Genomic DNA, 15,961 nt, shown 5'->3' with positions numbered 1-15,961 from the left:
CAGTGATAGATGAGTAGATAGGTGGGGGAATTGGTGGGGCGGGGGTAGACCTTTGTGTTCATAAGGTTGTGAACTAGACATTCTTATGACTATAACTCTGGTCATAAATTGTCAATGATAATACATTCAAATTCATTATGGAAGTCGGTAAGCCACATGAAAAAGGAGATAGAAGAGTTAGTCAACTCGATCATATGTTTCCAAGATGAATAAAGAACACAGACATATTCAGGGATAAAAAAGTCTTAGTACATACACTTCGGGGTGACTTACAAAAGCTCAAAACGAGTTCCAGAGGAGTCCATTGGTTTGAAACCAATTGAAGCAGCAAGCAGTTTAAGTTGGTACGTGAAAAGATAAAGTTCCTGGGCAGTCCCTCTCATGGATGGCAATTGTCAGCTAAATTTTCCATTATTGTTCCTTGCCATGTTTCCCTTCACCACCTTTAAAGAACCTCAAAAACCAGTAGGCTGAAGATTTTGGGTGCCTAGAGAGCTCATTCTTGTAGTCGATGTAAACTAAACCAAAACGCTTGGTATAGCCTTGAGCCCACTCAAAGTTATCCAGTAATGACCACGCAAAGTATCCCCTCACGTCTGCTCCATCCCTGTCCAGGAAAAATGTTACAGCATTGCTTTTTCTTGTTACCTTATAGGATTTCATAGTTCGCACACTGATGTTCACACAGTGGTAAAATATGAGTGCAAAATGAAAAAAAAAAATGAGTGCACACTCAAGATGAAGAAAACTTGATCAAGTGAAGCTATGTTGTGAGTTTTCAAATGTGTCATCTATGTCTAGTCTTTCTGATGCAGTAAATAGATCTTACAAGATCTTTGAGAGGAGAGAAACTCTCATGTAACGGGGATAACACTTTTTGAGAGATTCCTGGAAAAAATTACTAAGTCTGTCTCATTGTTATTATGTATTGGGAGTTTGTTTATTGGTTATTAATGTTCTATTGGGAGTCTAAAGAGTCTGTCTAGCTGTTATTAATGTTGCCTTGGGAACTAGTTGTTATTAATGTGGTATGGGAAAAAGGGGTCCTTCTGGAAAGGTCTAGGATAATTATTAAAGGGATCAGTCCTGTGGTCAGAGGACTCAACCTGGAATTTGTATGACTGGAGTAGTTCTCACTTAGCTGTACGGGCCTGTTTGGTACACCTTCTAGGCTTGGACTGGCTTGTACTAACTTTTTATCTCATGTTTGTTTTACTTGGTACTAATTTTAAGTGGGATTACTAGTACTGGTCCCACCAAAAACAACTCCTTAAGTGGTGTTACTGAAGCCCGTGTAGATAGGGGGGACAAATAGTCCCTTGTTATCGTCGAGCGCCTGCAACCGTTCCAAACCTCCCACCATCGCAGCCAGAATAAAAATAACTAGCAGAAAGAAGATGCATCTCATATTCTTGTATGTATAATATACATACCATCATGCTTCTTCATCAAATTTCTGGGAAACAACAAAAATATGACTAGAAACCTAACTCCAAGAACATTCAAACTTAGATCCATTCAAAACTCAGCCCCAAATCCAAAACTATAAAATTTGACTTCCATTCAAAACTCAGATGTTAAGAAAAACCACCATCTCAGCCATACGGTTCGATTGGCACCAATGGCAGACGACGAGGACTTCATAGCTCAGACTTAGGGTTGTAGGCGACAACAGCTTCGCGAGTTGAGGGAGAAAACAGAGAAGAAGGAGAAGACAAGTAAATGAGAGAAAAATTTCCAGCAAAAAAAAAGCACAGATAAAAAAAGACTAAGAATAAGAGGAGTAGGAGAGAGGATGGAGAAGACGGAGGAGGAAGACGAAGAAGAAAGAGATGCAGAGGGAAAAGAAAAGTTGAAAAAAAAAAAAAATAATAATTCTGCCCCTGTTTTTAAAATTTTTAAAAATAATAAAATTTAGTCCTAGTCCAAGCATACACACATGTAATCCAGCTTAAACCAAGCCAAGCCAATCCAAGACAGTCCCTAAGCAGAGTCCATGCCAAGACAGTCATGTGTAACAAACGAGGCTTAAGGGTTCAAGTCACACCTATTTGCTGGGCTACTTCATCTGTTTGGCTCTATGTCTATGCCCATTTACAGTTTCCACTAGAAAAATAGATAAGTTTACTGGTGAATTTAAATAGAGATTCGTGCCCTTTTCTACCAATTATATTGTTTTCTTGACATTTTGCATAGGGATTAGGTCCTCAAGGGAGGGAATTTCATAATATCCAAGGTTCTTCCATTAGTTACAAACCCGGCTTCCATTTGTGGAACATTTTCAATTTGATTGGATGACACCCGCGTGCGGGTGAGGAGGTCCAAGCCACCCAAGTCTCCTAGTAACCCATCTATGTAATAGAGCTTATTTGGGAGTGCTTTTGGAGCAGCGAAAAGCACTTTTAAATGGGTAAAAGCGCTTCTGTCTTTTAAAAATGGTGTTTGGCAAAAATTGCAAAAGCACTTTGGGTGAGATCCAAAAGCACTTGGAGTGGTTTTGGAAGAAGCACTTGAGAGGTGCTTCTTCTTAAAAGCGCTGCAGGACAAAAACACGAGAATCACTTGGCTCCCTTTAATGAAACTTTTAAAATGCCGAAAATACCCATATTTAATTTTCCTAAGTGCCAAAATACCCAATTTTTTTTTTCTCTCCTATTAAAACCAAAACACTACCCGTGAAGCCCAACAAACACCAAAACCTATCAGACGCCAAAACACCCCTAGAAACCTTTAAGCTTCTATTCCATCTCTCTCACACACACTCCTAACATAGTCTGCTTTGGTCGGCAATGAAGCTTCAGCCTCAACACCCTTTAGCAACACCCTTCTTCTTCTTTTGCCTTCACTTCTTGTTTCTATGTGTCTCTGAGAGAACCCACTTGAGCTTTTCACACAAACAGAGAAGTCGACCCTTTACAATTCACATCCACAAAGTCATAGCACACACCAACTCTCTAGATTTTTTGGACTTCATATTTCAGGGGAATTCCAAATATCACAAACTGTGAAGAAAAAACAATTGTACACATGCATATTTTCACAGCCTAACCCTATCTAGAAATTTGAATGAATCAAATGATTTTACTCTTTTCATTTTGAGGTATTTATAAGATGTACAAAGTATACAAAAAAGGTAAGTATACAAAGTCAACTATATTAAATAATAAACCCTAAACCTAATGTATCACGCCAACACTCACCCTCAAGTTGGTGCATAGATATTACACACGCCCAACTTGAATAGTGATGTATGGAAGTCTTTGCTAGAAACTGCAAGGGTCATCATGTCGGCTAGCTGGTCTGCTCTCTTGATGTGAGGCACAATAATTATGCCGTTCACAATATTATCCTTGATGAAATGTTTGTCAATCTTAATATGTTTGGTGTGTCATGTTGGATAGGAATATTACCAATTTTAATGGCTGCTGTATTATCACAATACAACACCTTTGGTTTCATAGGGCCAAATCCAAGTTCCTTCATTAGGATCTTCAACCAAATCAACTCTATCATAGCATGATGAAGGGCTCGATATTAAGCTTCTGCGCTAGACAAAGACACCACAATTTGTTTCTTGCTTCTCCCAAGTTACTAGATTGCCTCCTATGAATAACCAGATAAAGACTTCCTATCAAACTTATATCCTGCATAATCAGAGTCTATGTAACCCTCCATAATCAAGTTTCCATTCTTAGAGAACAAGATTCCTTTACCAAGAGATGACTTCAAATACTGAATTATACGGTCTACAACCTCCATATGCTGAATACTTGGGTTAGGCATGAACTGACTTACCACACTAATTGCATATGACAAATCATGTTTAGTGTGAGCCAAATATTTAATTTCCCAACCAGCCGTTGGTATCTCTCCTTGTTGGTACTTGGTCTGGATCAATTGTCAAATTGTGGTTCACCACTATTGGGGTGTCAACAGGTTCACATGCTAACTTGCCACTCTTGGCCATGAGATCTAGGCTGTATTTGCGTTGAGATAAAAATATCCCTTGCTTAGAACAAGATACTTCTATTCCTAAGAAATACTTGTGAGCTCCTAAATCCTTCATCTCGAACTCTTTAGCTAACTATGGAGTTCTTCAATCTCACGTGTATTGTTTAGTGTAACCACCATGTCATCCACATACACAATTAACATAGTAATCTTGTCACCACCACGCTTATGAACAGAATGTGGTCAACTTGAGATTGTTTGAACCCATAATCCTTCATAGATCGACTTAATCAGCCAAACCAAGCTCTTAGTGATTGTTTTAGATCACGAACAGAGTGTAGTCAACTTGAGATTGTTTGAACCCATAATCCTTCATAGATCGACTTAATCACCCAAACCAAGCTCTTAGTGATTGTTTTAGACTATGAAGTGCCTTAACTTACACACTTTTCCCTCCTTTGGTGCAAACCCTAAAGAAGGACCTTGTAGGTCTCCGTGTAAGGTGTTCTTAACGTCGAACTAGCGTAATGGCCAATCCAAGTTTGCGGCAAGGGGTAAGATTACCTAAATTGTGTTCATCTTGGCTACCAGAGCAAACATTTCCAAGTAGTCGACTCCATAAATTTGAGTATTAACCCTTTACCACAAGCCGTGCTTTGTACCTCTCAATTGATCCATATAGTTTATGCTTGACTGTAAACACCCATTTACGACCTACAGTCCTCTTCTCATCAGGAATATTAAGCATATCCCATGTACCATTTGCTTGGAGAGCCTTCATTTCCTTTACCATTGCAGATTTCCACTTTGAATCTTCTAGAGCTTCTCGAAAAGAGTTAGGAAGACACATAAGTCAAGTGAAGTGCAAAGGCTAGATGAGATTTAGAAAGACGATGATAGGACACAGTCAGAAATAGGGTAAACAAAATAGAGGAGAAAACAAAACGATATAGTTTATTCCTCACGCGGGATGTGCATCTCCGCTCTTGATCGTCACCAATTGGGTTCAAAGAAAGAGACTCGGAATTGTTAGGATTAACAGACAAAAGAGAAGGATTAGATGTTTGTACCTCAGATGGTGCTACTACAAACGCATGCTCACAGGAAGCCAATTGGCATAAAGGAGTGGTATCAAGAGAAGGGTTAGCTGCATAATCAACTTCATCAACTTCAGTAGATACAATATCAGTCGAAAATTTCTCTCTTTCGATACGTTTCGTAGACCATAGGAGCTGAAATAGAGGGATGAGGTTAGAGAACCTTGTAATTCTCATTTCCCTTTATAGCCGAAGGTGACTCCCCCTAAGGTTCAATGTCTGTTTGTAAATCTGCCCCACTCTGATTCAAGCCCAAAATCTCATCAACTAGTAACTCTGTCAAATAATCACTAAACTCCAAATGCACTAGATGCTCCCCATGAAGGGGAGAATTGGGGACATCCTGAGAAAAATAAGAAGTGTGTTCCTGAAACTCAACATCCATGCAGACAGTACTTGCTCATGGGAGGATGAAAACACTCGTAACCCTTTTGGGTAGAAGAGTAGCCCAAGAAAACACACTTGAGAGCCTGGGGATCCAATTTGTCAATGTGGATCGAGTGAATATGAACATAACAGACACATCCAAACACCTTAGGATCTAGGGAAAAGAGACTAGGGATCAAATGAAAGGTAAACAACATATGAAGTGAAGTTTGATAATCCAAGACACGAGAGGGCATCTGATTAATAAGAAAGGCAGCAACCATGATAGCATCGGTGTTGTTAGAGTGAGACCCATTGGGCAGACCCAAAAAACTTCAACATGGTATCGGAGCCAGGTTCGTACAAGCTAATGAAGCTTGTCACCAAGAAGGAGAAACAAGTCGGACTCTTAAAATTAAAATTAAAAAAAAGAAAAAAAGAAAAAAAAAAGGCCAACGACGCTTGAAAAGAGCCGACCTCTGAGTTTCAATTGCCGATGTGTGGATCTTCACGTGTGATTACACGTGAGGGGGAGTGTTGGAATCCCACATCGGTGGGGTGAAAGAAAACAAATGGGTTTAAATAGAATTACCTCACTCTAACTAATATCGAGGTAATTCTATTTAAACCCATTTGTTTTCTTTCACCCCACCGATGTGGGATTCCAACAGTAAGAATAGACATATTGGCAACAGAATTGGGTTTTGTGTTTAGGGTTAGAGGTAACAACACCAAAGTCAGTATACCCTTGATGAAGGTTTAGAAGGCTGCATCAACACAGAAGCAGGGTAAACAACCCTAGAGAGGTGTGGCGGCAGTAGAAATATGGAAGGAAAAATAGCGGCGACACAAGGGAAAAACCCTAGATATGTACAGCAGCAGTAGAGAGTTTTATGGTTTTTTTAGGATTTCAGATCGCAGTAGAGCCAATCAGATCGATTGCACCATCTAGAAATCTGAATGAATCGAATGATTTTATTCTTCTCATTCTGAGGTATTTATAAGATCTACAAAGTATAAAAAAAGTTAAGTATACAAAGTCAACTATATTAAATAATAAACCCTAAACCTAATAATAACGCCAACACCCTGTACATCAAGACAGATAATGCTGCCATGAACTCTGTCTGGTGATGGTAGAGCTGCTCCATGCAGTCTCTGAATGATATGCTAATGTATGGAATTTGTAAAGTCTGTTTTGTGTAGGACCTATACTACAATTTGACTGAACAATTAGTGCACCCACCATTACAAAGAAAGAATATGATAAAATGGACAAAATGAAGTCGACCTACCTTATTGCATTGGCAACTGATGAAAGGTATCTCTTAAAGTAACTAACTCTCAGTTTGTCATCTAGCATTTCATGAAGTGGGGAAGTGTCATCTTCATCATCCATACCTGTAATAGGGTTCGGAAAAAGAAAATTAAAAAAATCATAACGTAGAATAAGTGCAAACTCCTATGGTTTGTACCAACTTCTGACAAGGGTGCATTAAGTCATTTTCCAGATCAATAATCAGGAGTATTTTAATTATGACTTCATCTCCTGATTATATTTCGTTTATACAATAAGTAAATGCAGAAGGACAATATTAGCCAATCGTTAACCAAACAGGGACTGAATGTACTCCTTGGCTCCCAAGTGAGATTAAACTACAATTTAAATTCCAAATCAATTTTATTTTCCTAGGAAAGTCTCTCCATGCATACCATTCTCAGTAATATATATTGCTGGATTATTGTATCTCTGTGCTATGTAATTCAGAACTTTATGGATGCCCCAAGGAACAACATAAAGCCATTCTGATGCTGCCTGCAACACAAAATCTTTCAGAAGACTGGAAGCACCCTATAAGGCACATGTGTGCAGCACAGTAAGTGGAATGTGTGTGTATGAGAGAGTTCATACCTTCTCACCAATAGCCTCACCATCTTCCCATTCAGCTGATGATAAAGAGAGAACATTAAACAAGGATCGAGAAATTTTTTTGCTTTGAATATGAATGATGTGGTAGTTACAGAATTTTACCAATTCTCTCCATCTCTTGTGATTTATAAAAATTACCATCATCGGAGCTATCTCTTACATGAGCAATAAATCTTGATGTATAGTGATTCAGACCAACAAAGTCTAATGAGTTCTCAAGCAATTCCTTATCTTTCTCTGAGAATATGGGAAGCCGATCTCCAAGTCTTTCACGCATAGCTTTGGGGTATTCTCCATAATATATTGGATCTAAGAACCTGCTTTGGAATTAGTTGAGATGGATTCTAAACAATACTACAGGAGAGAAAACCATTTGATTTCATCTAACAAACTGCCTGGGTGGGCGGTGGGCAGAGCTGAACTCAAAGAAAGGTACTGAGAAAAACCCAGTTCAGTGAGAATTTTTTGCCTTTGAAAATGCTAAACTCATTTGACACCCATTCAACAGTGCGGCCCATCTGCTGTTTCATATGTTTCAGCATAGCTATTATATCTTACAAGGATTTAACCAGAATGTATATTTCAATATGATTTACTTCTAACCAAAAGCAGCAAGACAGCTATGTTACATTTCAAGTTGATGGGAATCCTAGGATAATCGGTATGAGTAGCATGATATATGAAAATGATGGATATGCTCAGTAGTTCTAAAGCTTCGAACACTGGAATTTTTTTTTCCTGGTCATTTATCACGGGCCTAGTCTCTCGGATTGAATAACTCACACTGACCAATGTAGGAAATATGGAAGATGGTTCTCCAAGTGATTAAAAAACAACATAAGTTCTTGAATGTACTTTCACCTTAGGGATGATTTAATCAAGCACATTAGTGTGTTGGTAATTTCAACATAGAAGATACTAAATTTTTTGTTAACAGTAGTTCTGTGACCAAATAGTAAATAATTAGGGAATAAGTAATTACCATCCAAGCTGAAAATCTAGGCGCCTAGCTGCAGCAATTTTGTCTTCAATTTTGTCTGAATTAGCCTCAGCCCATTCACAGTCGACGGTCAAGCCCACTTGTCCCCCTTGTTTGTCCTGAAAGGACAAAAAATAGCAGCAAGAGTAAGAACAAAATATTATAATTGGGGTGTGAAGTGGGGAAATGGCCACTGAAATACTTGGGGCTACCACTTGTTGGTAACCCATGGGAAAACTGTTTTTGGGATCCAGTAGTGGAATAGATGGAGAAAAGGCTGGAAGGAAGCTTTCCTTTCATGGGGAGGAAGGCTTACTTAATTCAATCTGCATTTAGCAGTTTACCCATTTATTACCTCTCGCTTATAGATTTCCATGAAAAATGGCAAAGAGGTTTGAGAATCAGTGAGGAACTTCTTGTGAGAAGGTTTCGAGGAAGGAAAAAGTGCATTTGATCAAGTGAGAAGTAGTGTTTAGAATCAAAGAGAAGAGAGGCTTAGGGGTGGGTGATTGGTGAGAAGAAATATGGGCTTACTTGGGAAATGGTGATATGGTTATTAAGTGCTGCTAACATGACAGTGGTTGTGATTCCAAGAGTGTGGTCAGTGGTTCGAGGTGTGTGCTGTCCATGGGATTCTTTATACATCCCATATCCTTGTCTTTTGGTCTTTCATAATGCTCCCATTGCTACAATGTGCCTAAATTCTTCTCCAATTAGTTGGGATTTTGGTTTGTGCAAAAACTTAAATGACTTGTGAAGGAAGTTGAGGTTCCACCCCAAAACCAATTGGCAATGGGAGGAGTAGCCCAACTCCTTATAAGCCCTTGCTAGGTTTCTCAACTTTCCAATGTGGGATATTCTTCACATTTTCACAACTTGAAATGGAGGAGCTTCTACGAAAATATCACATTAAGTTTCATCTAATCCCCACAGAAGGTGCTGGAAGTGGAGTCATCCTGGTTTTTCTCATGAGTCCCCACAGAAGGTGCTGCAAGGAAAAAAGTAAGTTCTGGGTAAAAGGAATGGTGCACGCAGGATTTCTTACTAGAATTAGGAAATCAGTTTTCCTTTGGTATCCTCAGTAATTTAGGATTAGGAAAGTAATCCAAAGTGATTTAGGATTAGGAAGGTAAGTTCTCTTTCCTTATTCTAAAAGGTTTTAGGAATCCTACCTATTCTCTATAAATAGGCTTGTTCGGAGTTCTGTTTTTGCAAGTAAGAAACACACAAGGGGTAGAGAGCCAGAAACAGTGATAGAGATATCTAAAGCTAGAGTTTGGGGATTAGCATAGGAATTTCAATAAGTTCTTGTAATCAAATTTTCTTCTCAAGTATGCTTTTTTACCTTTATGCTTTCCCATATGATGTCAATTCTACTTTAGAGTATATTTTGAAACTCATAAACGAATTATTTCAATTTCAGGTAAATGTATAAGCACTTCCTCCTAACAGAACATACCATCAACCCCGGCCCCCCTCCCCCACCCTGGAAAAAATATTGGCATATATAATCATTTCAAAATCTCAGGTAAGTCAGTTAAAGAAGAGTTACACACTGTTTCTTCAGTTCTTTAGCCGACTTCATGCACTTTCCCATAAGGTTCCACCTTCTCGTGATCCAAAGAATTAGTATATCAAGAACGGATTTACAACTCATACATTAGGAGGTTTATGCAAGGAGACACTAAAATTGACATTTCTCCTTGAACAGAAAAAAGATATATTAGTGAAATTCTTCTTCACAATCTAATCTTACACAAAAGGAAGCTACATAATTACTGAAATGCTGACTGATATATCAGTTTCCTTGTTAACAACATCTGGCCTATAATAAATTAAGTGATGAAGTCAATGACAAACCAGGACCTTCTTCAATAATAAAAAAAGTAACAAGGAGAAAGACACCATTATCTGTCATCTGGTCAAAGTATGAAAATCTCCAAGCGAAAGAGACCAAAAAAAGTAATTGAACAGTATACCTTATACTTGCTTCGGTATATGGAAACAGCTGCAGCATGGGCCAACAGTTGGTGGTGTGCAACCAAATATGGTTCTGTTGATGAACATTCATGTCTTCCAGGAGCAAATATCCCAATACCATAACCATTAACGGCAGTCTGAAGAGGCTCATTAATTGTAATCCAGTCCTTTACTCTATCACCAAAACTTGCAAAGCAAGTGTCAGCGTAGACTGAGAAGTAGTCTCTGCATTTTCACAAAATCTGATTGACTACGAGGACACTGTTTAACAATGACATAAATGTTTATAGAAAATTACTATAATTTCTATTTTCCTTGAAAGTAACGAAGGTTTTTATTGTGAACCAATTTTTGATTTCCCCTGTTGCTATTATTGATGCAGGCAAACTGCTGTATGATGATTTTCAGATTGCTACAACTTGTAGCCCATAACAGAACCTTTCAAATTAGCCATAAGACCCTGAATTTTCTTGCTGCCCAGAGTATTATAACCGAGTGTTTTTGTCTCCTCTTCTCTTGGCACTACCCTCTCAAATGATTAAGTCATTCTTTCTACGTGGTGCATCTTTCTTTTGTTTTTTTGATAAGAAGCATAAGATTTATTACGAGAAAACATAAGGAATACAAGAATCATGGGGACAAGTAGTCCATAAAACACCTAATACAGCAGAAGAAACACAAAAGCCCAATGAGAAAACCTAAACCAACAGACAGAGCACCATGCCAGAAAGCCCGCAGTACAAAACTCCCAACCAATCAAGAATAATCACACTAAAAGGAATATTCTTATTGGCACATCTATTGATCTTCATTGAATATAGTAACCACATTAGTCCTTTCTCTCTCATTTTATCCCCAACAGGTGCCACCTAACCTTCTTGCATATGAGTTAGTTACTATAAGCCACGTCATCTTCGCTTTTGGGATTCTTTTGACCCTCAATTTTCTGCACATCCACACTTGTATTTCTTCTTTTGTTATAATTGTATTCTCTCAGTACTCAGTTTTATACCCATTTTGATTGAATTTTTCTCCATGGACTCTAATTTTTAGCATTCACCCCTGCTCTGGTTTATCCAATCAAAGAAATATCATCTGCAAATAGCACACACCATAAAGCCTCATCCTAAAATTTAGTCACCCTGATATAAACACTAATCAGAAACTTGCTTTTCTCTCATGCAGTACAATAGTGATACAAAGACAATGCAGGGTTGGCCAAAAGAAAGAGCAATGCAGGGTTGGTCAATAAAAGTAACTCATCATTTTAGATATAGATTGAGCTCCAAAAGGTAGAGACCTATTTTCGCTTCTAGTGGATTGATTCATAATATTGTAAGCTTGATATACATTGTTGACCCATTCCTAACGACTTAGGATTCTGGGGCTAGTGGTCTGTCTAACATGGGACTAGAGTTTGGTTTGCAAGAGGTACTGAGTTCGATCTCCTTTCTCCACTTCATTGTTGGTTTGTAAGGTGGAGGGTGGAAATCCACCTATCTCTCTCTCTCTCTCTCTCTCTCTCTCTCTCTCTCTCTCTCTCTCTCTCAACATATTTCTAGCTCTCTACTTGTAGGATGGGGCTGCACATGGAGGGTGCATGCTTGATATATATATATCCTCAGTAGTCCATATTGTTCAAAGAGCATTCACCCAAAACTAGGATTAAAATTCTAGACATACACTCACTCAGAGGGAGATGAAAATACTTCAAAATGTATATAAGTTTGGAAATATTTACAAATGAAATGTAGCAAACTATTTCCTTCACAAGATCTTTAATTTCTATACGTTTGCAATTTTGACAAATGAAATGTAGCAAACTAATTTTTTCACAAGATTTTTTTACATAAAAACAACATGAGAAACTTATTTGATATCAAGGTATTGTCAAAAATAAAATAAAATAAAATAGATGATTAAATGATACATTACTTACACAATTTTCTTATTCAACCACCCTCCCATATTCTCATGAAGGTACAAGGGTAGATCCCAATGGTACAGTGTTACATAAGGCTGGATACCTGCAAGAACAAACTGTTGAATATGGTTCATCGATGCAACTAGAAGGAAATGAATGTAAGCAAATTCATACCCTTTTCAAGGAGATTGTTAATGATATTGTTATAGTAAGAAATCCCTTCTTCATTGGCTTTGGTTCCCAAACCATCTGCCAAAAAAAAAAAAAAAAAAAAAAAACCGAACCATAAGAAATATACAGTCATCATCAAAATTAAGCTGAGCCAAGAGAGAAAATGGAACATGCACATACAGTTAAAAAACTTTTTGAAGTCCCTGTCTGAATTCTGTGCTTGGGTATATCCACTTAGAACATGTCACATTGTAATCTCAAAATGTTTTTACCACTTTAAATAGACAACTCAGAAAACATTTTCCACAACTATCCTTCAGTTGTCTTGAAGAATCAATTATCAAATTGTCGTCAAAACATAATTGCAACATTGTCCATTCAAGCTTTCCAAATTGGTGACAGATCACTTCAATCTAGAAATTGTTTTAGACATGTCAATTTGTTGAGTATTTATTATATCCTATATACGCTAAGAAGAAGCAATCATACAAGTCGCCATTCAAGTCACATGCATTACTATATTTAAATCTAGAGATGACTTCCCCAGAGGCAGGATGTCAAGAAGAGTCAAATGACCAGATAAATGCTATTGTAAGAAGGAAATAATAGTGACAAAGTAATTCTTTTAAACATAAAACCATACAGAATCTAATTTGATTATATCCTACTCTTTTTACCATTAGAAAGAACTCCATGAAAGATACCAAAGGGTAGCATACCAGGGAATATTCGCGACCATGATATGGAAAAGCGATAAGCATCAAATCCCAACTTGGCAATGAGTTCAACATCTTCCTGTATAGCATTAAATGGTTTATGATTCATGTTAAATGAATGGCATGAATTGAAATCCCAACTTGCATAACTACATGATCAGAATGAAGGAATGGGTAAGTGTAAAGAATCTGATCATGTTATTCTAAGCCATTCCAAAAGGAAAAGACTACTAACAGACTAGGCCATAACCAAATGGATACATCTGTACTAATTCTTCCCCATCAACATAAATATGGAGAAAAGACATTGAAAACTTTGCAAATACTAACAGTTTTGGGAAGATAGCATTGATCTAGTGCAAAAAGACCAAAAAGAAAAAAAAAAAGATTTGACCATGGCTAAAATTATTATTACTAACCTTATACCGATGATATTGATCCACTGCAACGTCACCATTGCTTCCATCAATGATTGTCCCTAATGAATCCAGACAAACATAATAAATTTCATAACCAAAAACAGTATCAGATTTGACAATGTCAAGCAAAATTCTGGTCCTAGAAGATATTATCATAAGCTTGATGAAGAAAAGGTACCTTTTGAGTGAGAAAAGGCATCCCAAATACTAGGACCCCTACCGCCCTTGTTGCAGGCACCCTCAACCTACAAATAAACAAGAAGAAGAGAAAATTTCTTGAACTCTGAGCCTTTTGGAAGTATAAAATACAAGGTAATGCATTAGATTACTGAAAGGCACAAAAGGGAACAATGAATAGAAAAATAGAAGAAAAAAAACACTCTGTTATCAGTTATTTTCTTTTTTGTAAAATATGCTTGAAAATAGCCTGATACATTGTTATAATTGACATCTCTATCAAACGTGCAAACTTTCTTCTTAAAATTTACAATAAGGAAACTAACAAAGTACATCATTATGAAACCAAGTTGATATGAAAGCACATTATCAACATTAATAAGCAACTAGAAATATTTTCTTTACATTTATTTATTAGACAATACAGGAATGGGCCGAGGAGGGTAATTCAGATGCAGTAGATGCCGTTTGTCAAGGCCAAAGAAATTGTGTTGGACTGTACCAAATATGGAGTGTTGTGATAACTTTTCTCTTAATTTCTTCTGTTTTATTATTCGAGTACATAAGACAACAAAAATGTTTTTGCATTGAAGAAGCGTAAAATTCATCAGCCAAACCGTTGCATTAAAAAGTGACAAAACCCAAACATGTATAATTTTAGAACAAGAAAAGAATCTCAAGAACATGCAACAAGAACTGAAGATGGCCAAATTTGTAATTATAAAGAATAAAATATAAAATTAAAACTATTCATTGACCAATTTCCGGAAAGAACTCAAATGTATCAGAATCAGTAGCTAACAGAAGGAACCCGGAAAAGAAAATAACTCCTCTGTTCTACAACAATTTTATGAAAAGAAAAGTGGTCAATACAATAGAATACAGAAAAGCGGAGTTCACCCTTTTGGTCTAGTAGTATTCCCTATTTTGAATCCTCTCCCAAAAAAAAAAAAAAAAAAAAAAAACCCTATACGTACGCAATGTAGAAGGAAATAAGTCCCAGATCATACTTCGTAACAAATGAATTTAATCAATTAAAACTGAAGTGCAGCTAACCTGATATGCAGAAGTGGCAACACCAAAGACGAATTTGGGAGGGAAGTCACTGCGAGAGACTTCATCAGCTTCTTCATATTCCTTCAAGAAGTCCTTCTTGGCCATTCCTACTTGTGGTTGCCAACAAATAAGGAAAGCACTTGCTTTATAGTGGGTCTGAGTCTGTTCTCTCTGAAAAGTTTGGTGAATCACACCCGGACCGAATAGAAGGCAAAAAATTATTGTTGTTCCCTATAAAGTTTGGTGAAGAGGATGATGGTTGCAAGGGCACTTGTTGTGAGTATGTCATTGGTAGATTGGCCCTTCCTTGATTTATATCACTTACCACATAAGATAAAAACCACAAACAACATATATTACTTTGCAGATCTTTTCTACCATTTTGAATCCTCAATCTCTAATTTGAATCACGATATTTTTTCCAATCAAATTGTCCACTTCTAGCACTTGTATCAGCCAACCCTAGCTCACTGTACGGACTGGGTTAGCTGAACCGGTAAAATCTTGTTTTTGCAGATCTTTTCTACCCTTTTGAATCCTCAATCTCTAATTTTAATCCTGATATTTTTCCCAATCAAATTGACCACTACTAGCACTTGTATCAGCCAACCCTAACTCACTGTACGGACTGGGTTAGCTGAACCGGTTCAGTCTTTTTTTTGTAGATCTTTTCTACCCATTTGAATCCTCATTATCTAATTTGAATCCTGATATTTTTTCCAATCAAATTGATCACTACTAGCACTTGTATAAGCCAACCCTAGCACACTGTACGGACTGGGTTAGCTGAACTGGTTCAGTCTTATTTTTGCAGATCTTTTCTACCCTTTTGAATCCTCAATCTCTAATTTGAATTCTCATCTTTTTTCCAATGAAATTGACCACACGTAGCCATTGAATCGGCCAACCCTAGCACATTGTATGGACTGTATTAGTTGAACCGGTTCAGTTTCGGTTTTCTAGATCTTTTCTACCCTTTTGAATCCTCAATCTCTATTTTGAATCCTGATATTTTTTCCAATCAAATTGACCACTTCTAGCACTTGTATCAGCGAACCCGAGGTCACTGTACGGACTGAGTTAGCTGAAACGGTTCAGTCCTGTTTTTGCAGATCCTTTCTACCCATTTGAATCCTCAATCTCTAATTTGAATCCTGATATTGTTTCCAATCAAATTGACAACTTCCAGCACCTG

General features: G+C 37.4%; 1 protein-coding gene across 1 annotated transcript; it reads right to left on the bottom strand.

Moving 5' to 3' along the window:
- Nucleotides 1-164: 164 nt before the first annotated feature.
- BGLU42 (beta glucosidase 42) lies at nucleotides 165-15,042 on the bottom strand. Its single transcript, XM_088254897.1, has 13 exons — nucleotides 14,767-15,042; nucleotides 13,712-13,778; nucleotides 13,534-13,592; nucleotides 13,118-13,193; nucleotides 12,402-12,476; nucleotides 12,243-12,330; nucleotides 10,303-10,528; nucleotides 8,327-8,442; nucleotides 7,447-7,661; nucleotides 7,327-7,361; nucleotides 7,128-7,230; nucleotides 6,710-6,815; nucleotides 165-607 (listed from the first exon to the last, which is right to left on the bottom strand). Exons 1-13 carry the CDS (start codon nucleotides 14,869-14,871, stop codon nucleotides 412-414), a joined length of 1,467 nt encoding a protein of 488 aa, XP_088111023.1. The 5' UTR covers nucleotides 14,872-15,042; the 3' UTR covers nucleotides 165-411.
- Between the last annotated feature and the right edge of the window lie 919 nt (nucleotides 15,043-15,961).

Source organism: Prunus avium, chromosome 6 (assembly GCF_965620075.1).
Source record: "Prunus avium chromosome 6, drPruAviu1.hap1.1, whole genome shotgun sequence".
NCBI lineage: Eukaryota > Viridiplantae > Streptophyta > Magnoliopsida > Rosales > Rosaceae > Prunus > Prunus avium.
The sequence above is the reverse complement of the archived record's forward strand: the minus strand, read 5'-3'. Positions and strand labels throughout refer to the sequence as shown.